Source organism: Malaclemys terrapin, chromosome 2 (assembly GCF_027887155.1).
Source record: "Malaclemys terrapin pileata isolate rMalTer1 chromosome 2, rMalTer1.hap1, whole genome shotgun sequence".
Lineage (NCBI taxonomy): Eukaryota > Metazoa > Chordata > Testudines > Emydidae > Malaclemys > Malaclemys terrapin.
In genome coordinates this window covers 231,669,701-231,696,841 of record NC_071506.1, presented here as the reverse complement: position 1 = coordinate 231,696,841, position 27,141 = coordinate 231,669,701, and the positions used below count along the sequence as shown (strand labels likewise).

At 42.6% G+C, this 27,141-nt stretch overlaps 1 protein-coding gene across 6 annotated transcripts in view; it reads left to right on the top strand.

Moving 5' to 3' along the window:
• BZW2 (basic leucine zipper and W2 domains 2) overlaps positions 1-27,141 on the top strand; it is an 80,811-nt gene that overhangs the window by 24,368 nt on the left and 29,302 nt on the right. For 4 of the 6 annotated variants that reach the window (XM_054020372.1, XM_054020375.1, XM_054020376.1 and 1 more), the window contains 4 exons: positions 4,787-4,851; positions 13,954-14,130; positions 17,236-17,339; positions 21,345-21,410. In XM_054020372.1, coding sequence (XP_053876347.1) covers positions 4,794-4,851; positions 13,954-14,130; positions 17,236-17,339; positions 21,345-21,410 — 405 coding nt within the window. In that variant the 5' untranslated portion in view covers positions 4,787-4,793. Of the gene's footprint in view, positions 1-4,786; positions 4,852-13,953; positions 14,131-17,235; positions 17,340-21,344; positions 21,411-27,141 lie in introns of those variants that run through there. The other 2 variants (XM_054020373.1, XM_054020377.1) reach the window with 2 other exon arrangements.

Below are 27,141 nucleotides of genomic sequence, written 5' to 3'. Positions count from 1 at the left end.
CCGCTGCTGCAGCTCCCACTGCCGCGGGGGAGGAAGCGGCCATGGCGCTCCGCGGCTGCGGCTCTGGCGCCCCCGAACCCCCCGAGCCGGGGCCTGCTGCGGGGACCCAGCAGCGCGCACGCTGCGCCCAGCCCCTGGCCAGTCGCGTCTGGGCTGCTGCCCAGCTGGTGCAATCCCGCGGCGGCCCCGGAGTGGGGGCAGCAGGCCCCAGCCCCCCCCGCCCCGCAGGGGAACGAACGGGGCTGGGCGGCCGATGCCTCCACCCTGGGGCTGCCGCGCGATAGCACCAGCTGGGCAGCAGCCCAGACGCGACTGGCCAGGGGCTGGGCCCAGCGTACGCGCTGCTGGGTCCCTGCAGCAGGCCCCGGCTCGGGGGGTTCGGAGGCGCCGCAGCCGCGGAGCGCCATGGCTGCTTCCTCCCCCGCGGCAGTGGGAGCTGCATCAGCGGCTGCTCCCGAGTCTCGCTGGCCGGGGGTGAGAACAGCCGCCGCCTGGCACCGCGGGCCGCCCCCCTCCTCGCCCTACCACCCAACTGAGTCCTGCTCGCGGCCAGGCCGGACTCTCACTCACCCCGGCCCCGCGCTTCCCCTGAGTCTCCCCGGCCTCCCTCCAGCGCTTGCGGAGGGAGGGGGAATGGTGAGCCCGGGAAAGAGGCGGGGATTCGGGGAGGGAGCCAATCGGGGGAGGAGGGGGCGGAGTCGGGGCGGGGGGGGGTGCGAGTACTTCCGGGCTCTAGGCTCCGGGGCATTTCCTTGTTTGTCCAGTGTCCCGACCGCATGTTGGTCGGGACGCGGGACAAACAAGGAAATATCGGGATGGTCCCGATAAAATCGGGACGTCTGGTCACCCTATCCCTGCCTCTCCCTTGTCTGCTTGTACTGCCAGAGCCAACAGCAACTGCTGTCTGCTGCCCCCGGGTCCTAGTGCCCCCATCCACTAATGGGAAGACAGGCTGCCCTTACTCTGCCCTTCCACCTCTCCAATGCCCCAAAGCCCTCAGCCCCAGCCCTCATCCCCCCACACCCTAATCCTCTGCTCCATCCCTGAACCCCCTCCTGCATGATGAACCCCTCATCCTCAGACCCACAGCCCTCACCCCTGCATCCCCCTCCTATCCCCAAACTCCCTCCCAAACCCCCTTCCCACACACCCCCTCCTGCCCTCAAACTCCCTCCCAAAGCCTGCACCCCCTCCCTTTGCACCACCTCCCACCCCCAAACTCCATCCCAGAGCTTGCACCCCTCAGCCCCTCCTGCACACCCACCCCCTGCCTCAGCCTGGAGCCTGCACCCAGCCCCCAAATGCTATCCCAGAACCTGCACCCTGCACCCCTCCTGCACCCTAATCCCCAGCCCAGGACCTGCATCCCAGACCTCCTCCCCCCACCCACCCACCCACGCTCCCAGAGCCTTAGGCAGGTGGGTTTTGGGCACCACCAAAATTTCTACAACCCTGCCAGCCATGCGAGTGGATAAGGGTCTGAGCAGTCAGGGGACAGGTAGGGTCCTGGCGGGACAGTTGGGGGGGCGGTTCTCAGCAGGGGGGCAGTCAGGGGACAAGAAGCAGTGGGGGTTGGGGTTCTGAGGGGGGGCAGTCAGGGGGTGGGAAGTGGGAGGGAGTGGATGGGGGCGGGGCTAGGGCGGGGCTTTCCCCTCCCCCCCCCCCCCATGTCCTCTTTTTTTGATTGTGGAAATATGGTAACCCTAGCCAATCATGACTCTAAACTTTTCTGGCCCTTTATGCTCTCTCTCAGGTGTGCTGGCATTTCCTAACCCCAGATAAGTCATAGTTCTGGACTAGAAAACACTGATTTGCTGAGTTACAAAAGTGAAACACTGTTGGAACGACCAACAGAGGGGCCACCTAGTGACATAAGCATTGTCAAACAATTAAAAAAAAAATCACAATTAATTCACAACTATTTTTTTAATTGCACTGTTAAACAATTATAGAATACCAATTTAAAAATATTACAAAAATCTTTGTTTTCAAATATGTTGATTTTAATTACAAAACAGAATATAAAGTATACAGTGCTCACTTTATATTGTTTTTATTACAAATATTTTCACTCTAAAAAAAACAAAATAAATCGTTTTTCTCAATTCACCTCATATAAGTACTGTAATGCAATCTCTGTATCGTGAAAATGCAACTTACAAATGTAGAATTTATTTTTTTACACAACTGCACTCAAAAACAAAACAATGTGAAATTTTAGAGCCTACAAGTCGAAGTATGAAGGGGCATATGAATGTTTAGCATATCTGGCATGGAAATACCTTGCAACACCGGCTACAGCCGTGCCATGCGAATGCCTGTTCTCATTTTCAGGTGACATTGTAAATGAGAATCGGGCAGCATTATTTCCTGTAAATGTAAACAAACTTGTTTGTCATAGCGATTGGCTGAACAAGAAGTAGGAATGAGTGGATTTGTAGAAGATAAATTGAAAAATACTATTTCTTTTGTTTATTTTTTTTACGATGAAAATATTTGTAATAAAAATAATATAAAGTGAGCACTGTACACTTTGTATTCTGTGTTGTAATTGAAATCAGTATATTTGAAAACGTAGAAAAAATCCAAAAATATTTATAATATATTTAAATTGGTATTCTGTAATTGTTTACAGTGCGATTAAAACCGTGATTATTCACAACTTTTTTAAAAAATTGAGTTAATGTTTTACATTAATCACATGCCCTAGCTGTGATTAATTGACAGCCCTAATTATAACTGGAAAAAATAGACATCTCAGAAATTGGAGTAGATTATATCACTAGAGCATTGTTGGGAGGGTTGTTCAAAAACTAATTTACTGGGATACAGAAAACCAATTAACTGGCAGATTCTATTTCTGCACACTGTACAGTAATTTGTAATTGATAGAATATGTCTAGCTGTGAAACCAAGAATTCACTTTGTTCAGCCTAAGAGGAGGTGATGGCATGTGTAGTGTGTGCTTTGAAACCAGTAGCATGAGTGAGACTTGCTGTAGAATGAATCTTCTCTATAGCATCTGTAAACAAATGGGCCTAAAATGAGGTAGGGTGTCTGTGTGTAAATGTGGGTGTGTGTTAAACTTATTGGGTGGCTGTGTGTTTTTTTTTTTTTTTTTTTGACCGTAACTAAAACTTGATTTGCGATGGGTAAAACTTTAGGGTGCTCTCAGATGAGTCAAGAATCTTGGTAGAGTTTTATGTCCTGAATTATGTGAAATGGCTTACCCAATCCAAACAATAACCTCCTCTGTGGGGAGGATGGGGGGAGATATAAGAGAACTGGTAGGTACAATGAAACTTCATTATATTCACTCTATATTACTTATTTGCATTCATTTGACAATATAGGGTGTGAAGCTTATGCAAAATATAGCTATGTAATTCAATCAATTACACTAATTTACTCAATAAAACTGAAGAATAGCCGTTCTCATCAGATAATATGCTATTTAATAATTATTCTTGAGTAAAGATTTAATCAAAATTGCCATATTAATCTCACATTAATTGAGGCCTGTATGTAAGGAATACTCTCCAATAGTTTAGGCCCAAAATTCGTCCTCGCTTGATATTATTTAATAGAATGCCATCTAGATTTTCAAGTATCTATTTAAATACAAAATTGCTGACGGAGGAAAACTAGCTACCATTTTGTGCGGGACACAGAAGGCGATGACTTCTCTTCCCAGTTCTTTAGTAGCTAATAAGCAAGTTATGGTTATAAACACTTGAATAGGGCAGGAAAATATATTTGGGAGAAGTATTTGCCAAAGACTTGATCCTGTAAACATCTTTGTTGTAGAACCCATATTGATTTCCATGGGACTCTGTAAGGCATGAGTTGTCATTTGTTTCTCATCACTAAGGGCTAGATTATTGCAGCCCTTTGCTGGCTGTGCAGGGGAGTCATGTTCCCCCGACTTCCTTGCTCAGATTTTTAGTCTGCTAATGAGGACAGCAGGGTCTATTCTCCCTGCAAGCTAATAAGTAGTGAAGTAGCAGAGAGTGGGAGGATCAGTGGCTCTGTGCTCCCCTTCCTGCCAGCCTGAGTACTTGACTGGGTGCACAAGACAAGAGTAAATTGCTCTCTGAAAAGGTGTGAAGTAATTTACTCCCTCCTCAGAGTGAGGGGCAGTCAGGGGAGAAATTTGTGACTTTGGTAAATCACAGTTTGGTCTGCTCCTGAGCCAGTGAAGCACCCTGTTGTCCCTTACCCAGGTCAGATAATAAGGTTTCAATCTAGTCTTAAGTGTTTCTGGGTTTTAGTTTTGTTTTTTATCTTAGAAATCAGGAAATTCTATTATGATGATGCCAATATATATGAATTTACAAATCATGATCCTATAGAAGCTCCTATGGCTGGTTAAAGCTGGCCCTTATTAGAGCTAGGATTATTCTTGGTCCTGAGACTCATTATCTAATACTGTAATTAATTTCTCTACTTTACATCTCTTGAAATAGAGACAAGACAAATGATATTGTGACAATATAACTTTTGAGATTATTTTCTGGTAAATTTCTGTGTAGAATGAAAGCTTCCATTTGTATAGTACTGTCATGAACCAAGCTTTGTCAGGGAAACAAATTTCAATCAAATTATACTAAAATTATAGCGCTGTTTCTCTTTAAAATAACGAAAACTAATTTTTACTTGAATTTTTCATCAGTGTTGCTGGATTCTATGAATTTCTTTTTTGCTTTACTGTCACGTTACCGTGTTGTCTGTAAGTACTCTGATTAAATTGATATATGTAGTTAAACTATTTTTCTTTCTCTTGCAGAAATTTTATGAATAAGCATCAGAAGCCGGTGCTAACAGGCCAGCGGTTCAAAACTAGGAAGAGGGGTAGGATAAATGCTTTATTTTTTTTCCCCCCTTCGTGAAGGTGACTAGAATTATCACAGTCATATAAAGCATTGCTTGCTGTCCTCTCATTTGAAAGTTTGGTAGGATTAAGGTGTCCCTTCCTACGCACCACCATCCTCCCATCAGTGTTAAGGATACTGTTAGTGTTTTTAATGTAACTAAAGTTTATGCTTTTTGTATATATTTAGGACTACATATAAGACACTTGGAGCTTGGCTTTGTTTGTATTTAACCAGGATTACAGAAGATTTGGATATTAGGAAGCATGGTTGATGATGATTAGCACTTCTTCCAGCGCCACTGTAAAGGCACATATTTATTAAAAAAGCACAACTACCAAGAGTTTCTTAAAAGACAAGCAGCGTTCAGAAATGAACTTCAACTGATGAGGTTTTTAGAGTCAAATCTATGCAGTCCCCCAAAATGGGCACCTAATTTCTAAAATGAAGCTAACTTCCTACCTCTCAAATATCCCATGGGTATGTAGTGCTTTCTTTTATGATGACAGTCTGAAAACTTTAATACTCTTTAAACAGTTTGATACATTTTTTCCAATATTTATTTTTTACTGTGACTATGGATTTTGTTTGATTTTTTTTTTAATTCACATTAAAAGAATTAACATATCACAAAATAAATTCCTTTTCATATGCGGTTTTAATAATTTAATATTAAATGTGTCTAAATATAACCAAGTATCTTCCCTTGTTACTTTCAAGATTCCATAAATTTTGAAAGTATTATATTTGTGATAGAAAGGGGGTCACCCAGTGTGCCCCCTTTCTGTCAGGCATGGTGTCACAGGTGATCCCTGTATCACTTCCTTTCACCTGGGTTACAAAGAAGTCCAGACAGATCTTTGTAATCAAAGAGCGCCTCCCTTCTGAAAGTCTCATTTATTAATGATAGCCATAAGCACAAGTAGAAGCTCACTCAAATATACCCAGGGGTATTTGTTGCCTTATGCTTAGTCCAACTAGGGATCTATGACTCCTTCCTTGAGGAGAGTCTGCTTTCCTGCACCTGAAATAGTCTCCGATCTGGAAACCCTTCTGGATCTTTCTCAGGATTACCCCTTTTCAGTCCTTCCTTAAGCAGGAGTCCCCAGCTCTCGTCTTGGGAACTGGGTTGTATTAATTACTGCAACAGTTTCTCCTTACACAGGAGTCTCCCCAGCTCTCTTCTCTGGAGCTCGGTTGTGGATTAGTCAGTTGTGCAGCCTTTACTAGCTTTGCCAGTTGGCCCCTTTTCCGTAAACCTTCAGGCTTCTCAGCAGGCCACCTTTCCTTGCTGGTATCTCCTGGTGTCTGCAATTCTATGAGAGAGGAGGCAGCCTTTATGCTGGTCCCCTTCTCTCAGCTCATCCCTAATTAGTGAGGTGAGAGGGGGAGCCTTGCCCCACCCTCTCTGCAAGGCGGCTGGCCCCAGGAAACCTTTTTTTTTTTTACTCCTGGGACCACTTCCTTTCACCCCACAGTGTGTGTGTGTGTGTGTGTGTGTGTGTGTGTGTGTGTGTGTGTGTGTGTAAAATATGCATCAGACCTGCCAACCTCTTAAAGGACCAGGCCACATGACAGGGCAGACTGTCATAGTCTAAATAATGCTGATGCCACTTATCAAGATTGTCACACTGTCTGGAGTGGCTCACGGCCATGGATGCCATCATCAGGGCAGACTGTCAAGAAATAGGGCACAAACCCCAAACTGGAGGTTTGTTGCATCTGAAGAAGTGAGGTTTTTTACCCACGAAAGCTTATGCCCAAATAAATCTGTTAGTCTTTAAGGTGCCACCAGACTCCTTGTTGTTTTTGTGGATACAGGCTAACACGGCTACCCCCTGAAACTGGAGGTGTGTTCTATACTTAGATTTCATCAACCAAGTAACAAGTATGAACTTCTCAGAAACTATAACAGCCTTAATAGGGAGCCACAGGCAGTCCCTGTGAGTAGTCCAATCTATCTTGCCACCCAGGCAAACCTGCCTCTGTGATAGATGGTCCCTTACACTAAAAATCACAACAATATTCAGGTTACTCCCAGTCCCAAAGGACCAGTCACTTACCCCAGGTCAAGTGCACCCTAGATCTCTCACCAAAGACAATGCTTATAGCCAGTCTGACAATAAACTAACTAAAGGTATTCACTAAGAAGAGAAATAAGAGAGGTATAAGGCTAAAGCAGGTACACACATTCACAAAAATGAGAGAGTCTTAGGTTCCAAAAGATGATAGTAGCTGATATAATATGCAAGCTTTATATGCCCTTTAGGGCTAACTCAAACTAAACGGCTGGAGATCCCTTGCTTATGCTTAGAAATCTTCGCATCTTCAAGTTCAAGCAGCATAGAGAGAACCATTTCTCAACAGGTATTTTTATTCCCTTCTCAAAGTGTTCAAGCTGTGATGGGATGGGGCTTATGCGTCACCCTCTTCAAAGGTGTGGGGGAAGCAATCTGTCAAGGCTGTATCCCCACTTTGAACTTTAGGGTACAAATGTAGGGGCCTGCATGAAAACTTCTAAGCTTAACTACCAGCTTAGCTCTGGTCCGCTGCCACCATCCCAAGGCTAATTTCCTTCCCTGGGTAGCCTTGAGAGACCTTCACCAATTCCCTGGTGAATACAGATCCAAACCCCTTGGATCTTAAAACCAGGAGAAATTAACCATCCCCCCTTCTTTCTCCCAACAACTCCTGGTGAATACAGATCCAACCCCCTTGGATCTAAAACAAGGAGAAATTAACCATCCCCCCTTCTTTCTCCCAACAACTCCTGGTGAATACAGATCCAACCCCCTTGGATCTAAAACAAGGAGAAATTAACCATCCCCCCTTCTTTCTCCCAACAACTCCTGGTGAATACAGATCCAACCCCCTTGGATCTAAAACAAGGAGAAATTAACCATCCCCCCTTCTTTCTCCCAACAACTCCTGGTGAATACAGATCCAACCCCCTTGGATCTAAAACAAGGAAAAAAATCAATCAGGTTCTTAAAAAGAAGGTTTTTAATTAAAGAAAAAGGTAAAAATCATCTCTGTAAAATCAGTATGGAAAATAACTTTACAGGGTAATCAAACTTAAAGAGCTTGGAGGACTCCCCTCTAGTCTTAGGTTCAAAGTACAGCAGACAAAGATAAACACTCTAGTAAAAAGTACATTTACAAGTTGAGAAAACAAAGTAAAACTAAGACGCCTTGCCTGGCTATTTACTTACAAGTTTTGAAATAGGAGAGACTTGTTTAGAAAGATGGGGAGAACCTGGATTGATGTCTGGTCCCTCTCAGTCCCAAGAGCGAACGAACTCACAAACAAAAGCCTTCCCCCACCCCAAGATTTGAAAGTATCTTGTCCCCTTATTGGTCCTTTAGGTCAGATGCCAGCCAGGTTACTTGAGCTTCTTAACCCTTTACAGGGAAAAGGATTTTGGAGTCTCTGGCCAGGAGGGATTTTATAGTACTGTATACAGGACAGCTGTTACCCTTCCCTTTATAGTTATGACACAATCTATAGAGTCTTTTGTCCACAATGGCTTCTCTGATGTCTGTAGACCTTCTTTTTTTGGGAGAGGAGATAACAGCTCTTGTTGTAAACTAGCACTTCACACTTGGTAAAATGCTTCTCCCCTGACTGTGGGATTTACAGTCTTAGCAAACATTTTGAAGTTGCGGAGCCAACATTTAAACATTACTTTATAGTATGAGATACAGATATTATATGTAGGATTAATACATGCAGCATCCTACAAGATTCCATAAAGTTAAACACATTCTTAAAAGTGTAATATCTATCTTAACAGTACTACCACACCGGTAAGCCAGACTGGTTTCCAGCTATGCATTTGTCAGTGTTCAGTGAGGCCTGGGGACTGGGTATGAGCTGGCATTGGGTTTGCCAAAATCACCAAGGTATTCTAGTGAAATATAACCTATTAGGTGCACAGATGCATCTCATAATGTATTTTACAGATCATTGGGTGCTGTAGGTTATGTGTTTAGTCTGGGAATTGGGCCAATAAAGGGCTGCTTACCAGGAATGGTGGTAGTTCACTTGGACTGTGAAGAGAAACAATTGGTAATAATGGATGTGATACTACAGAAACCACTGTGAGCAAAATGTGTGTGTGTGTGTGTGTGTGTGAGAGAATATGAATTACAGATATATCCTGGCTGCTATAGTAATTTATTCTATTATCTGTAATTTTACCTGGATTTTAACTGCTCTGGTTTACAATGGATTTATCAGAACAGTTACATGATATTGTTTGTTTGCAGCTAATTAAAATGAGTTTCAGTGTGCATCCTTTTAAATTATTGGTTTATCTCTTCTGGAGAGGCTTTTGGAGCTGTATGTCTCTAGACCTCTCCTCCAATAAATTATGATAGTCTGCTGATAGCTATAATATATGGCTTACTATGCCACTCTTATGCACGTTTCATTGGTGGCACTGTTGTTTTTAGTGCTTTTTGGGGAAAAAAAAAAAAAGATTCTCATGTGTCCTCAGCAAAACTAACCTTCCTTAATTAAGTGGCCCCAAGAATCAATTTCAAGGTCCTCAATGGCCAGGGCCATTAGTGGTGGTCTGCCCATGTGGTGCTCTACCATGTCGGCTTCTGAAAAGGGATTTAGCCTGATGGGAACCATTGCTTCTACTCTCTTCCCAGCTCTGTTTTGTCTGTGTGGGCTCCCCTTGCCCTCTGCCTACCTCCCAACCCTGCCAGAGGAGCTGTGGGGAACATGACAATTCCTTGGAGGCTAGCCTGCTGTGGGACATAGAAACAATTTAAGGTGGTTGTGGGCATTCATGGAGGGGCATGTACCTGCGTACTGGCCATCGGGCAATGGAGTTCAAAACTGTGATCAGAGCAGTCATGGTGGGACACCTCCGGGAGGCTACTAAAGTCGATGTAACTAACACAGCATCTAACTACATCAACCTAAGTGCAGTATCTCTCATGGAGGTGAAGTTATTAAGTCGGCGTAGCAGGTGAGTTACATCGGCAGGAGTGACATTTTAGTGTAGATGCTTACAGAGTTAGGTTGACATAAGCTGCCTTGCATTGACCGAACTCTGTAGTGTAGACCAAGCCAAAGTGACTGGATTCTGGGTGGCTCGCTTTTAGGATGCCAAACTTTGAAAAACCTTGAAGAAGCCTGTTTTTTTCAGGAGGCAGTTCTCCGCTTGCTTCCTGCTTCGCTGTTATGTTGTATTACAGCAGTGCTCTAAATATATTGGGTGCTGTGGAGACATTTAGGAAAATGCAGTTCCTTCCCTGAAGAGCTTAGTTGTCTGCTGGCAACTAAAGAAATTGCTAACATACATCTGTTAACAGTGCTTTAGTTGCCAGGAGTTAAAATTACTAAAGTGGGAGAAGAGAGAGTGGGGTGGAGGATGGGGGGACTGGAGTGGTGTTGCAATGTGTGATAGTCTAAGATGCAGTCCCCCTTTGGGCTTCCCCTGGGTGGGGTGGCTAAATGTTGCACTCCGGCCTCTACTATTTGGTTACTTGCACAAATAGGAGAATTCTAGTGAACTCTTAGTCAGTGTGGTCTTTCATACACTCCTCCTGAATGCTGTTTTTTTCAGTGGTCCTATCTGCAGTAGTTGGGATCAGGCTAGAATTTGGTGATTTTGCTCCAGATCCTACCTCCTCTCTCACTTCACAGGAGCTTGAAACAGAAGAGGAAAGGAAGGCACTGTGCAGTCACATCTATGGCACAGATATACCCGAGCCTACTATATTGGGGCATAGATGTGACTGCACAGTGCCTTCCTTTCCTCTTCTGTTTCAAGCTCCTGTGAAGTGAGAGAGGAGGTAGGATCTGGAGCAAAATCACCAGTGTCTGACCAGGCTAGAAAAACACATGCCCACATAAAACACTGTAGGTGGCATATTGGCAGTGCTTCATGCAGACACATGAGACCCAGATCTATTCCTGTGATATCAGAGATGGGAGTGTATCCTTCAGAAACAGTCTGGCAAACTAAAGAACCATGCAGATGCTATTAGCCAGAAGGTTGGTGAGTATGGGTAAACTGCAGTATAGGAGGAAGTGAAGCAAAAGGAAATCCAGGTGCCATTCAGGAAGAAAATCGTTCAGTAGAAAGTCAAAATAAACACTAATACGGTAAAATGAGGTCAGAAAGGGGACAGGATGGATTGTGTGGAGGAATAAATTCAGTTTCCCTGGCTTGTGAGCCTTTTGTTGAAGGGTTAAGATTCATTTGTTAAAGAGGAAGATTCAAATGTATTTTATGATGTGGTGCATCTGTACAGAAGGGAAGAGGGTGACCACGAAATGAGTGGAACTGCTAGCTGGCCCTAATTATGCACTTGACAACTTCACATACTGTTCCTATTCCATGATGACAGCTGCTTCTTGTTGTGCTGGTTCAGCACATCACTTCTAGGGACATAAGTTGTTAAGAAAACAACATTTCACTAATGATGTGTATCACTCTTCAGGCAATTTAAAAAAAAAAATCCTCTTCCTACACATGTTAGATTGCAACAGAGAAGAAAATATTGGGATGTTCCAGATGGGAAGAGGCTTGTAGGCAGGAAAAGTATCTGGGTTTAAAATTATTGTAGAAAATATTAGTGGTGGTGATGTTTGTGTTGCAGTGTGATCCACATCTCCCATAGTGCTAGATACAGTGAAGCCCTCTGAATTTAACACATTGGGTATTTTTAAACCTACCTGTCTGAAAAATATAAAAATATCCATACGTTTAAAACTCTTAGAGGTACGGACTTTGTCTTCATAACTGTCTGTAAAGCACCTAGCATGCTGTTGATATAATGTGAATAATGCATACTCTTGTGGCTCCCCAAGGAGGAATAGTTTGTACTTCCTTTGGTGGTTTGGTAGAATTCGTGATTCTTCTCCTGGTATTGTGCTTCTTGTGCACAAATAAAAATGTTTTGGGCATTAGTACAAGTTAAGGTGAAATGATTGCTTTTTATAGTCCATGCTGGGAAGTACTCTAGGAGGCTCAAGATATCTGTGAATAAGCAGCATAATCGCTCAGAATAACTCTGCTACAGTTTTTCTCCATGAATTTTCCTGGAGCACTAACTTCCACACTAAGCCCTCTCTTTTCTTTCCATTCCCTTTAATGCCCTGCCAAAATCCCCATTGAGTTACCCTCATTATCAAAATCTGCACTGAAACTCCTCACAGACGGTTGCAGAACATTTTCATTACATGTCCCACAGCTCCTCAGGGACCTGCTCCAATAGGAGGTGTAGTTTAAATAGGGCTAGTTTAAGGGTGCAGTGGCAGAACCATTTGTTTGATCCAGGTTTTTAATAGAGCTTCATTTTTACTAGTAAATGAGAGGTTTATTCTTTCATGTGCAGAGTCTATTATATTCTTAAGTAATTATTGCTGTTATGTGACCATATGACTTGGCACCAATATCTAAAACAGATGACAAAATGCTATGCAAAATTCATGATTGTTTCTGTTTAAACACCCTCATGTCTGGTCTATGCTGCACAGTTAGGTTGGCATCTATACGTTACAGCCTTGTCCCACTGATGTAATTGCCCTACACCTCTCGTGGAGGTGGAGTTATGTCGGTGTAGTTAGGGTGATGCAGTGTCTGTGTAGACACTGCGTTCCCTACATTGACTGTTGGCTGTTCTGTCAATTTCAGGGTTCTGTTGGATCTCTGCTCCAAGCCATGCTGCCACCCAGACTCCCAGCTTGGGCTGCTGCCCAGGCTCCCCACGGGGAGTCTTGCTGCCACCCGGGTCCCAGCTCCACGCTCCTGGCTGGGTGCCTGGCTGCCCCCTTGGCTCCTCGCTTCCTGCCGGGAGCACAGCAGCCAACCAGACTCTTGGTTCCCCGGCAGGAGCATGGCAGCTGACTGGACTTCGGGTGCAAATCTCCCGGACGGAGGCGAGAAGCCAAGGGTGGCTGCCCCCACAGCTCTGGGCAGGGAGTGGGGAGGCGAGAAGCCCAGGGCCTCCCAGCGGGAAGATGCATGGAACTGAGAGCCCTGGCTCTCAGCTCCCCACACTCCCTCTCTTCGGTAGGCGGAAGCGCTCTTGTGAGGACACACACCACTGACAGATGGAGAATAGTGTGGACATCAGTCACTGTAGTAATTACTGCAGTGGTTGTAAGTCAACCTAATCTAAGTCGATTTAAGATTGTAGTGTAGACATGCTCTCAGACATAAGCCATTCAAAGTGCACAAGTGTAAATCAGGACTTGCTTTGCTGGGAGGTTTCAGGTGTACATGGCTCCCTATTAGCAGCTTGTTAGTTTATCAAAGAAAGAAGAAGCAACAGGAGGTATATATGTGTGTGTGTCTAAGTTTAATCTAGATTTGCAAGTGAATTCATTACGACTAAGGACCTTGACTTAGAGATGCTGTCTGAAGGTCAAAGTGAGCATTTTAATCAAGGTTTTCTACTGGGGACTGAACTAGGTGATGCATCATTGACTGTCACTCTTCTCTGTTTCAAGAGCTGCTGCTCTCTGTGAATCTGGGGAACAACTGGTGATGACACCATGTAACCCCCCCACCCACACTCCTCCGTGCTCATAGAACATAGGAGTTTGTTGGCTGTTGTGATCTTTTCTCTTCGCCAAGATTTGAATACGTCAGTGCATGAATTAAGTTGCAGTTAAAATTCAAAGAAGAACATCAGAAAATGAAAAAATGAAAGTTCCTGCAGCACTTTTAACTAGGCAGCTTTGCACAGCCTGTATTTTATCATCTAATTTAACAACATATATAGTAACGTTTTGAGGAATACATTTAATAAGAGAAATAGCAATAGAAAATTTTACATCTATTCAGTTTAATTTTGCATTAATGGATTTCTTCTATTTAATTTTCCCAAGGTAGGTTGTGCATGTTCCTTTTCAGTTTTTGAAAAAGAAGAGGGAGAGAAAAAGTACAATTCCCAGAACTAACAAAAGCCAATTGATACTTGTGAAATAGGATAATCAGAATGGGAAATATGTTATGCTCCCACATCACAGACATGTCAGTTGTTGTCTAATATGTAAATCTAAGCGTATAGATGGCTGGTTGACTTTTTTTTGTTTTGTTTTTTCCTTTCCTAGATGAAAAGGAGAAATTTGAACCCACAGTTTTCAGAGATACAATCATCCAAGGCCTCAATGAAGCTGGGAATGATCTGGAGGCTGTAGCCAAGTTTCTGGACTCAACAGGCTCAAGGCTAGATTATCGTCGCTATGCTGACACGCTCTTTGATATCCTGATAGCTGGTAGCATGTTAGGTAAACTGCGCATCTTGTTGATGCTAGAAAATTTCTGTACATAACATTTCAGTGGAGGAATGTGGTTGAATAGTGTACACTTTGCTCCACAAAAGCTATTAACTCTGCCCTCAGTTCTATCTATCTAGGTACTTATTTAGTCTGCAATCAGATAGGCAGTGGCATTATTTATTATTGTGTTATTAATAGATTCATAGACTCTAGGACTGGAAGGGACCTCGAGAGGTCATAGAGTCCAGTTCCCTGTCCTCATGGCAGGACCAAATACTGTCTAGATCATCCCTGATAGACATTTATCTAACCTACTCTTAAATATCTCCAGAGATGGAGATTCCACAACCTCCCTAGGCAATTTATTCCAGTGTTTAACCACCCTGACAGTTAGGAACTTTTTCCTAACGTCCAACCTATGGTGTTATGGTAGTGTCTAGGGACCAAAGTCCTAGATGAGGATCCTACTGTGCAAACAAAAAATGGTCACTGCCCTGAGGTGCTTACAATCCACATATAAGAGAGGCAACTGATGAATACAACAGACAGGCCAAATGTGTTGGCATGAACAGCACTGGTCCAGGAGGAGAGGAAGATGCTAAGGCAGCTTTTTGTATGAAGTGAAGAGGAGAAAGCTGCTGTAATCAAAGGGAAGGATGACCATGATTTGGGCGAGGGCTTTTTGCAGTAAGGATCAAAGAGAGAAGAACTGTTGTTTTGTTAAGAGCTGTTTATGTAGAGGAGGAAGCAACAGGATTTGGCGACAGCCTGAATGTGGGAGGAGAATGCAACACAAAGGTAGTGAACCTGGGTGATGTGGCAGACAGTGGAATTGTCAGTGGGAACGAAGCGGGTTTGGAAGGAAAGTAAGCTGAGTGTTTTTTGTGGTGCTGAGTTTGAGATGGTAGCAAGTTGTAAAGATGTGATTGGGAGAGAGGTATCTGGAGATGCAAGACTGGACATATGAGGCAAGGTTACTGTTAGGTACATTTAAGAGTCTGAATTTAAAGATGATAACAATGGATAAGTGAAAGGGACTAAAGGAAATCACCCAGGAGCGAGAGGAATGCTCAGAGGATTACTGGCATACGGATTAGTTACTAGTATCTCAACAAGTGTATTTATAGCAGAGATTTTGAGTGTGCAGCAGTATTTTCCCTTTATTCTTCAGTTACTTTGACTGCAGATTCTAAAACAGTGGTGGGCAATCGGCGGTCCCTGTGGCCTGCCCTTTCCCACAGCTCCCATTGGCTGGGAACGGCGAACCGCCGCCACTAGGAGCTGAAGGGGACTGTGCCTGCAGACGCTCAACATCAGCAAAATGTCTTGTGGCCTGCAATCAGCTTATCCTGATGGACCACATGCGGCCTGTGTGCCGCAGGTTGCCCACCACTGTTCTAAAAGGAATAAGCTCTGATCCCAGTTACATAGTTACTGGATGAGCTATATAGAACCAGTCCACATCTGCTTCAAAATATTTCAGCATAATGGTATTGGATGAAAACGCTATTGTGTCACTAACTCCAACAGCCACTGGAGAATTGAAAGCAAATAATCTGCATTATTGACTGCAGAAGCACAGATTTTAGCCCTTGATGTACCAGGAAAACTTCCACTTTAATTCCCACCCATACAATAGCTACAAAAACAGCTTGAAATATAGCTGAATGACTCCTGGGATAAGGGTAGAAAATCAAACTTGAGACATTCGGAAATGCTGTCCCAACTTGTGAGTATCCTGAAGACCTGACAGCACTGAGGATTTATAGATTACAAATGGGAAAGGAGTACAAACAAATGAAGACAGTCTGTTGAAAGGGCGATCAATAGTAATGATGCAGAAGAGAGATGATGTTTAAGAAAAACAGACATAAATTGAACAAATTTGTTGGGGGAAGATTGGTAGGCAGAAATAGTTTTCAATAAATAATCAACTGTCTAGCACCTGTGTCTGAATCGCAACTCTGTGCTTTTCCATTTTATATTTAGTAGATTTTCCTGAAGCATAATGGTCTATATTTTCAATATTAATTTTACCTGAGACACTTTTTTTTTTTTAGCATCTTTTATGTTCAAATTCTGTTTGGGGTGCTTGATTACAAGCCTGTATCAATAACCTTTTTCACACCGTAACTTTATCTAGTTATTTCCACTGTATGCTTTTTCCTCTAGAAAAAAGTTAGTTCTCCCCTCTGTCCTCTGAAACTCTGTATTAATATATTGGCATAAAAATGATAGAGGAGACAAAATGTTTATGACCTTAATTCACTTGACTTCAATGGGGCTGTTCACATGCTGAATCGAGGCCTATTCCTGGATTAAATTACTATTGCGTTGTATCTCACTATGATATAGTAAATATAATTATAAATGGTCTGTTTAAAATACATCAATTATTGGTATTAAACATATAGGGGGTTTAAAGTAATTTCATACTTAAAATCTAGACTTTCAAAAGTGTGTGCAAACACTGAATGTTTACATGCACCTCTTGATTTGCTTGCAAATACTAGTACATGCAGATTGGAGTTTGGTCACACAAGCGTGTATAGCTATGCTATTTGCTTGTTACTTTATTACGTCACATTCATCAGTGAACAGATCTGATGCCAATAAAGCTAGTTTTAATACAGTTAAATGTACTTGCTAGGGTTGGTAAGCAGTAAAGAGATTAGCAGCATTTTCTGAGTCCTAAAACAAGTGATGATATGCTAATAGTTTTCTTCAGAAAAGATTACATTAATATGTTTGCAAACAGGGATGAAAATTAACACAAGGGTGCCAGTATGTTTATCACGTAGTTGGCACCAACCAGTAATCCCCCACAGGACCACATCCTGCACTCACCACCAAGATTTCTTGTCATAGCTCTCAATCCTCTGTAGGCTCAGTGGTCTGTAGGATGTGACATAGCGTGGAAATCCTGATTGTTCCTTTCTCTATACATGCCAAATGCCACCACAGTCGAGTGCTCTGGCTTTTTTTTCTTTTTGCTGTTGCATCTGATGCCCATTTTCATTCCACCTTGCACTCAGTGATACTTAAGAGGTTGTAAGTTTAGGAGCCCTTATCTGAACAGTGCATCTTTATTGTGCTTTTTCTCTTTCTTTTTAGCCCCTGGAGGGACACGCATAGATGACAATGACAAGACCAAGATGACCAGCCACTGTGTATTTTCTGCAGATGAAGATCATGACACTATCCGAAACTATGCTCAGGTCAGGGTAGGAAGGGAAACCCATTATTGACAGGCCACTGTAGTCTGTTTATAAGTCCTTAGAAAAGATAATAACGATAAATCTGCAGATTGACCTTGCAGTAGACTAATTACAAAGCAGTTAAGTAGTATAGTTAGGTACTAATCTGCCTTTGTCCCCTCTAACCTATAAGCATTAGATAAGAGAGAGGATTTCTAGAATTATCTGGTCACAATTCCTTTAAAAGACAATTATAGGGCTGTCATACATTTATCTTTGATCCTATTTCTTGTGAGGTTTATCAATCATTTCCTATTCTTCTCTTTAGTTTGGGCTGTCCCTTTCTACATACAGAGTTATTTTATAAAAGGTTTTAGCAAGTTTATATTTAATTAACATATGGTACATAAGAGTAATGACTGAAAAATTTAAAGCCTAATCCTACAACTCTTCTTCATGCAAGTAATCGGGATTTGCGCAAATAGTTGATGTCAGTGGTCCTCTACAAGTGATGGAAAAGGTTATTCACAAGAGTAAGAGTTTGAAGGACTGGAAAAATAGGCCTATGTGAAATAAATATAAATAAGCAATGAAACTTAAGACATTATGCAAGAATATCTCAAACCACGTAACTCCTTAGTGGAGTATAACAAATAATAACAATGAGCAATTTGTGCATAATAATATGTAATATTCTAATAAGGATGAATATTGTCATTACAGAAAAATATGAGCCACCCTATAATTCTGCATATAAGTAAAACTAAATTTAAAAAAACGAAATCTCATTAGTGTGTGTCCAGGTATAATAAATAACAATAAATCTGTTATTTTATAAATAGTATCTATGTATCTAATTATTATTGTAACACTGGATACAATACATGAAAGAATAAGAACCATTATCCCTGCCGATATGTTCAGGTGATCTACAAACCCTCGCAAGACTCATACAAAGGGCACTAGCATCAAGAATTGTTTCAATAGAATATGTTGGCTGAGAAGTGCGAGGCTACTTTAAAAATCCACCTGGAGGAGTGAAATTATTTTGTGTAGCAAGCAAAATGTTTAGCCACTCCACCCCCTGTTAAGAATATGCCTCTCTTTTTAAGAACATCTTTATTCATAATATTTATTACACAAAATTGTTGCTTTTGGTTCTTCAGCTTGGATAGGGTTTAAAGTTGTCTGGTAATGACAACTGGAAATATAAATCTGAGGGAGAGAAATTTAGCTTTGCAATTGAATCTGCATTTACGTGTAGCGGCAAGAAGTTTGAGGGACTAGAAGTGCAGCACAGTGAAAGTAGTTATACCAAAAGTCAGCAAAACAAATCAGTATTTTGTAGTTAATAACTGAATTGATGCTTCCATTACTGACTCTACCAACTCTTTTTGGACTAACAGAAAACAGAGATTTGATTCTAGAATGAAGAAGTGTAATTAAGGCTAAAATAACCATTAAACTAACACTCAGGGTCTGCTTTAATCCTGCAGGCCAGTCTTATGTCAATGCATACTTGAAGACTCTTAAATGTGCCAGTGATGCCACTACTTTCATGGCACTTTGCTGCTCTGTGTAGACAAGTCCTGTGTGCACAGGAGGGGTATGATTTCTAAAGCACACTAACATGTTGCACATTAGCTGCAGGGCTGGCTCTAGGCACCAGCAAAACAAGCTGGTGCTTGGGGTGGCACATTTTTAGGGGCGGCATGGCCGGCGCCAGAATGCTGCCCCTAAAAATGTGCCCCGGCCGCCCTAGCTCACCTCCGTTGCTGCTGCTCGCGCGCCGCTGCTCCCTCTCCCTCCCAGGCTCTCAAACCTGGGAGGGAGGGGGAGCAGCGGCGTGCGAATCAGCTGTTTTGCGCACCGCAGCCACTTGGGATCTCCTTCTCCCTCCCAGGTTTGAAAGCCTGGGAGGGAGGAGGCAGGGCTGGGGATTTGGGGAAGGGGCGGAGCTGAGGTGGGGCCGGGGTGGGATAAAAAAAAAACGGGGGGTGGGGTGGGGCGGCCAAAATTGTTTCTGCTTGGGGCAGCAAAAATCCTAGAGCCGGCCCTAATTAGCTGGTCCTTATGGATGCTATCATTGCACATTAAGCTTATGTCTACACTAGAATAAAAGTCCTGCAAAACAACCGCAGCTGGCCCAGGTCAGCTGATTGACTCGGGCTCACGAGGTGGAAGGGAAGGGTCCCAGAGCTCTGGCGGGAGCCTGAGCCCGAACATCTACATTGCAATTAAACAGCGCCTTAGCCCAGTTCCAGTGTAAACATGCCCTAAGTACCCCAAAGCACTTCTCCACATTACAAATTGTGTCATAATATGTAACATTTTCTTATTTTTTTTGAAAAGGCAAAAGGCTTAAAAACCCTAGCTCATGATTTTCATTCTCTTTCCACATCTTAATTAACTGTAAATTTCCATATCAGTCTGCCTCTTCACATGGCCATAATTCATCCTTTATTTCATTTTCTGCTGCTCTGCAACAAGAGTGCCAGTCATAGGCTCTTGACAGCCTCTTAAAAATACATTATTGGAATAAACAGATTTTGTCATTTACCCTCAGGTCACAATAAGCTTGCAACAACAACAACAAAATTAAATGATATTTATTGTAAACCAGCTCCCCATCCCAGTTGAATCCCATGTCAGTCACAAGCCTGGTGCTGGCTCTGCACAGTGCTGAGAGCACTGATTTTCAACCTCTCTCCTCTCAACACCCAACACACCCAGGCCACTACAGCCACAGTAGCAGTATGTTACCCTCCACCTTTTACCAGTGCTGCAGTCAGATGGAGAGGACAGGGAACAAAGGGTGAAGAGACAGAACGGGAACAGATGATAGGGAGGCAGTTATGGGAGGGGAAGAGAGGGAAACAGACAAGTGGAGGACAGACATGAATAGAAGGCAGAAGTGGATTTGAGGGGAAAAGATCAGAGTATCTTGAGGGGAGGGGAGAGAATTGGGGAACCCCTAGTGGGAGGAGACTTATGTCCCCTTAGGAGAGAACAGGGAAAGGCCCACTGCTGTCTCGTCCCAGCCATCCACTACCCCATAAGAAGAAAAAACAAACTCTGAGAAGAGAAGGGAGATGCCAATGTAGGGAGAAGGGGAAACCTCTAATGCTTATTCTCTGAATGTACCAGAAAAGGATATGTATGCATACACATATAGACATGGGAAGAACCTGCTGAGGAGAGGAGGGGATTTTCAGTGGGGAGGGAGAAATCAAGGCTCTTTATGAAAAGTCCAAAACTTTTGAGGACCTGAATTAAGATATTCCTATTAAAATAATCTGAAAGTTACCAGAATGTGCCTGTTACATTCCAGTAGAACTGACTGTTGGTTTCTTGCAGAGTTGTCCCTGAAAACATTTTTTAAATAACTTTGCTAGCACTGTAAAGTTTTCTCCCTCTGATCATAAAGCATTTTATGATACTTTGGTAAAGGTCTTTGTTAATAAGCCTCATCTACTAAAGGTATTTAGCCCTAACATCATGGCTTTACAGGCCCCCCTCTGTTTGTTCAATCCCTGAGCCTTCCAAGGCAGCTATGTTGTTAGAGGATGTATGCAAAGTGGGGATATCCTCATTGTTTCACTCCTGCAAATGGAGCTATGAATGGAGTAAAAAAGGGAAGTAGTGGCACTGGCGAGAGAGAGAAGAGCGGGGAGCAGGGACGAGAGATTGGGAATCAGAACATTTGTCATGGTAGCATGTGAGACAAGGGATTGCTGCACAAATGCGCACAGCACCTGTCGTACTGGGTAGTTGCTAGTTTCCTGGAAACACTGTGCATTTGGTCATATCTAAAAGAAAATCATATAATAGGACATAAAAGCATAAGAAGCCATTAATCCTACTTCTTTCTCCTCAGAGTTGAAATAGGTCTTTTTTTAAAAAATTCTGTATTCCAAGTTTTATCACAGATACGTTATGGGTGTTCTTTACTGACTTACAGGAGGCAGTGCTAGTTCCTGGCCCCCTACCTGTAAAATATGCTGACTTAATCTGTTTTGTATTTAGGTCTTCAATAAACTAATCAGGAGGTATAAATATTTGGAAAAGGCATTTGAAGAGGAAATCAAAAAGGTAATATTGATGCCAGTATCTCTTTGGGCTTAATATCACCTACCCTCTGTCCAAAGTAACTGCATATTCTTACATGCTGTTGTTGTTGTCTTGATTTAACTTGGCTGGGTCAGAGAGTGCAAACTGCAACTCTCAGAAGTGGTAGCTTTAGTTTGTAATTGAGGCTCTATAAGAGCACTGCCTGTGGAGATTGTCCAGGATACATGCTGAGTCAGTGCATCCTTGGCTCCCCTGACTACCCCTGCCCCCCACTTTCTCATCTCAGCCTGTGGTGCTGTGATGGCTATGGAACCATCTGGAGAGCACTCATTGGGATGCATTTCGCTACCAGGGCCCTATATCAACAGAACCTAGAGTTGTCTCAAACTCCTAGCATATATTTTCTATACAGTGAATGCAAATCTACCATGCATTGAAGTGAGACTGCTTGTATGAGTCGTGACTAGTCTGGTGTGTATAGATTGCAGAATGAGCCCTAAAGCAAGTTTTAGGTGTTTAGGAGGCTTTGAGTGCATGTCTGTGACATGGTAAGAGCCAGTATCACAACGGCAGAGTTGTTATTGTATTTGCTTACTTTAGACTTCAGTGAATGTGGTGGCCGGGTTTTGAATTGTGGCATTTACTGAATTACATGGAAACCTGAAGAAATCTGTCAAGAAATGTTTGGACTTATTAATTCTAGTCAGAATTAATATATAAAATATATTGTAGGTTAATGGTTGGAATAATAAAACTGTGGCCAGTGCTGATGTGTGTATAACCTTTCCTGAGGTTAAAATACCTCCATTTAATAAAAATGAGCAAGAATATGGAATACTGTTCCTCACTATTTCTTTGCATGATAGTTAGTACTTTGAAGTGTCTTTCTGATGTCAAACTGACTGCCTTTTACAAATACAGTGGCTTAGGGATATTGGCTCTTATTTGCACATTCTTGCAAGTTCATGAGGCTATTTTTATAGTTGTGGTCCATATACCTTTTAACTGATGCTGATTGCTTAGTGCATCACTCATTGTTGAACTAAATGTACCTCTGTTCGCCACACAAATCTGACATTCTTGCTGTTAATTATTATAATCGTTGACATAAGAAATGTTGACTCATTGCATTCAAATTACAGAAAGCGTTCTGCATATTTCACAAAGGAATACCATGTCAATTCAAACTGCCTCTTCTTTTTAACTTGCTTTGTAATTTGCTTCACTTTGAGTTTTGTGCATTTTTAAGAGAGCATATTCCACAATCGTGCCACTTACAGATTGTGGTCAATACAAAGTAATTTGAGGCTTTATCAATCCATTAGCCCATTTTTTTGACAAAGTAGCTACTTAAAGTGGATTGCTGGTGTTCTAGCACATGTGAACTAGTACCAATCCCATCTCCAGTGGCAAGTAACTCAGCTGAAATAAGAATTATAGTTGGCACTAATAGTCACCCTTGTCAGCAATGTCAGCAGAGATTCCAACACTTAACTGGGTGTGGAAATATTATTCTTACCATTCATGGTGGCTGTTTGATATTAGGGTTGAAGCATGTTGTCAGAGCCCTGGTGGAAATCTTGCACTGCTGCTCCCTAAAATTGTGTATTACTGGAGGATATTAGGACTGCAAATCTGGCTATTTTTGCTTACCCCAGATTAACAAATAAGACTTACTTTTCAGCCATACTTCTGCAGGCTATGGTCTTCTCAGATCTCACAATTTAATTAGATATCAGGCTGGGGTAGATTAGTACTTGGATGAAAGATCTCAAGAGCCTACTCTGGTGCTGCATAGTTAATAGGCTATAAGCCTGGGGTGAGCAAACTTTTTAGCCTGAGGGCCACATCGGGGTTCCGAAACTGTATGGAGGTCTGGATAGGGAAGGCTGTGCCTCCCCAAACAGCCTGGCCCCTGCCCCCTGTCCGCCCCCTCCACTTCTCACCCCCTGACTGCCTCACTCAGAACCCCTGACCTATCCAATCCCCCTTGCTCCTTGTCCCCTGAGCATAGACGCCGACTTCCACTATTCCCGGTGGGTGTTCAACCCCTCCCCCCTGCCCCCATTCCACCCCAAGTCCCTGCCCCTGCCCGCCTCTTCTGCCTCCTCTTCTGAGTGCGCTGCGTCCCTGCTCCTCCTCCTCCCTCCTGGAAGGCTTAAGCTGTTTGGTGGTGGGAAGTGCTGGGAGGTAGGCGGAGGAGCGGGGACATGGCACACCGTGGAGAGAGGGAATGGGGGGTAAGGGGAGCTTGGCTGCCAATGGGTGCAGAGCACCCACTAATTTTTCACCTGTGGGTGCTCCAGCCCCAGAGCACCCATGGAGTCAGTACCTGACCGCCCCCCTCCCAGGACCCCACTCCCTATCCAACACCCCCTGCTCCCTGTCCCCCACTTTGTTCTTTTTTGTGCACCTATGCTGCAAGTAGGCACCATCCAACCCATAGAGTAATTCAGTTTAAGGGCCATTGAGGTAGTATTAGGAAGACACGAGAAGTGATGCCTTGATGATACCATAAGAAATGGTTTGTGACTGTCCCAGCAGTGAAGTTGATACTCTGGCAGTTACATCATCCAATTTAGAGTGTTCAGGTAGTGCTAGTGGAAAGTTCCACTAAGGTAAGAGACAGTCATGCTGAAAATCAGGGCCAGACCAGCAGTCTCACTTTACTCAAGCAGGTGGTATTTGGGGAATTTTTTTTTTTTTTTTTAAAGGTGAGATTGTCTCAGATGGCAATTTGCACTCTAGTGCTTGCTTTTGCTGGGTCATATTTTATTTCTTCCTGTTCATAATTATTACAAAAGATCATTGATAGTCCTGTGAACCTTGAGAAGCATGTCCCTTTCATGTCTGCTTTTGGCTTTCAAATCTTATTGTAAAAGAAGGGAGACTTAAAAAATAGGATTTTTTTTATAAGGACTTTCTCCTAATTGCATAAGTATGCCACAAATTTCAGTAGCAATTTCTCTCTGATGAGCAATTTTTAATCTAGACTTTTATTTCATGCAAGGAATTTCAAAAATTGTTGGAAAGCATGTCCTCGCACAGTGACTAAATTTGCTAACCCTCTACTATTGTCAGTTAAAGTTAATGCCAGATCCTATATGTAAATAGGCAACATGGTGAATTGTCACAGCCCAAATAAGAGAGACAAGGTGGGTGAGGTAATAGCTTTTATTGGAACAGCTTCTGTTGGTGAGAGAGACAAGCTCTCAAGCTTCCACAGAGCTCTTCCTCCGGTCTGGGAAAGGTACTCTGAGTGTCACAGCTAAATACAAGGTAGAACAGATTGTTTAATATAAATAGTTAACACATTTCAAAGGACCATTCAAGGTGAGGTGGCCTGTTAACATCCCTCCAGTCATGGAAGCAGGGGAGGGAGGGAAGAAGGCAGGGGAGGAAGAGTGGATTGTTTGTGGGCTACAGATTGTTGTAATAAGCCATAAATCCAGTATCTCTTTTCAGTCCATGATTTTTAGTGTCTAGCAAAGTTATGAATTTAAGCTCCCAGGCACATATTTTGAAAGTGTTGTGCAGGTTTTCTTTGAGGATGAGGACTGATAGGTCCACTATAGAATGATTGCTTTGTGAAAAGTGTTCACCCACAGTTTGTGGTGTTTTTTGTCTTTTATCATTTTATTATTATTTTATCATAGTTGTTCGGGCATTTAGTGCACTGTATGAGGTACACCATGTTGTGATAGGCATGTGTAGGACCCATAGATCTTGAAAGGTGAGAGGTATTGATCATTGTAGCATTGAAGATATGTCTGCAAGTTTTGCATCTGTTGTTCTGGCAGGTCTGGCACTGCTTCGAGTTAGTGTGTCCTAGTCTGTGGGGAGCTTGCTTCTGATGAGCTTGGAGAGGTGGGAAGTTGTTTAAAGGCCAGAAGAGGGGTTCAGGAAATATTTCTTTCAGGATGGGGTCCCCATCAAGTACGGGTTGTAGTTGTTTGATACCCTGTATGGGTTCCAGTGTGGGATGGTAGATAACTAAGGGTGTGCAGTCAGAGGGGTTTTATTTCCGTATTGAAGTAGGTTCTCTCTGGGTATTTGGATGGCCTATTCCATGATGTGATCTACTTCTCTGGCGGAATGTCCTTGTTTGGTGAAGGTGGTTCTAAGTGTTTTAAAATGTATATCCCAGACTTCCTCTTCGGAGCATATTATGTGGTATCTGAGGGCCCGGCTGTAGATAACAGATTTCTTTGTGTGTTGGGGTAGTTACTAGATCTATGAAGGTAGGTGTGGTGATCCATGGGTTTCTTGTGTATAGTTGTCTGTAGGGTTCCATTACTGAAGCTGATCATGGCGTCCAGGAAGTTGATGGTAGTGTGGGAGTGTTCCATAGAGAGTTTAATGGACAGGTGATGGTTGTTGAAGTTGTGGTATAAGCCTAAGTTAACTTACTACAGTTAAGGTAATGCCTAGGAATCTGAGGAATCCTAGGAAAGCACTCGGGGCCAAATCCTGCTCATTTTACTCATGTAGGGATTCCTATTGAAGTCAGCGGGACAACTCCTGTATAAAACAAACAGGATTAGCCCCATATACATGTACATGCATTAGCTTGATGTTCTTGTATCTATCAGTAAAGCATAATCAAAGATATATATAAATGGTTCAGCCGTGCAGCATTCTACTTGCTGGCTATCTTGCATAACTTTTTTCAAGGCTAAGGACATATATTTTTCTCCATTATAAACATCATGCTTAAGGGCAGATGTGTAGATTTTTGTACTTGCACAGGTAAATGTTAATGAGGCGTACAGGAATATGTGCAAGTAGTGAGATATGGTACAAGGAACTTTGGTCATTTTTCCTTTTTCCCTAATGAAAGTAATTGCTTGAAACTATGTAGAAGGATACCAGAAAGGTGGCTTGCTGAGAGATCAAATATGGATTAGGCATAAGATGCTGTGCAGAACAGAATTGACACAATCATGGGATATTGTAGGAAGCTTGCTGTGCTTCTCTGTGGATATGTAAAGTGCTTTATTTTGCAATGCTGACAAGTATTTTTAAAAAAATTCTGTGAATTTTAAAGCAATAACACATTTCAAGAAGTGGGGTTATTCAGGAATAACTGCACTTTGTAGGTGGATGGAGGCATTTAGTCTTCTCAGCCTTTGTGCTTTTCCAGATTACAAGAGAAGTCCATATACCTTTTTGTTTACATAGGATATGTGTGGATATCTTGTACTGCACAGAACTTCACTTTAGGTTTAAAAAAAACAAAGAAAAATTTAAAATGTCTTGTAACACAGCACAATAGACCTGATCCTGGGTCCATTATGCACTTAAAACTCCCACTGAAATAAATAGGAGTTTTAGATGTGCTATGAATATAGTACTGGAGTCAGTCATACTTCTTATTTTCATATTGGGAACCAATTTGCATTCAGAACCAAATGCAGTAATAGACAAGTGATGCTATCAGTAGGTTATAAACCACTTAGAACCCAGTGGGAGGTTCAGAACTATTCTGAAATAACTTGGGCATTTTGTGACTCCCCAACAGAGATTAGTAACAGTGTTAGTAAAGGAAGAGCTCTTAAAGTAATCAGCAATGAAAATCTGTAATAGCTTAGATCTGAATATCTTGGTTTTTTAATTGTTCCTAAGTGGGTTAATTACAGATTTTGAAGTTTTCCCTTAATACTTAATTAAGGCTGCATTTTGCAACTAAATGAGGATTGTATAATAATACCCTGGAACTAAGAAAATGATCCTGTACATAAGCTTCTCAGAG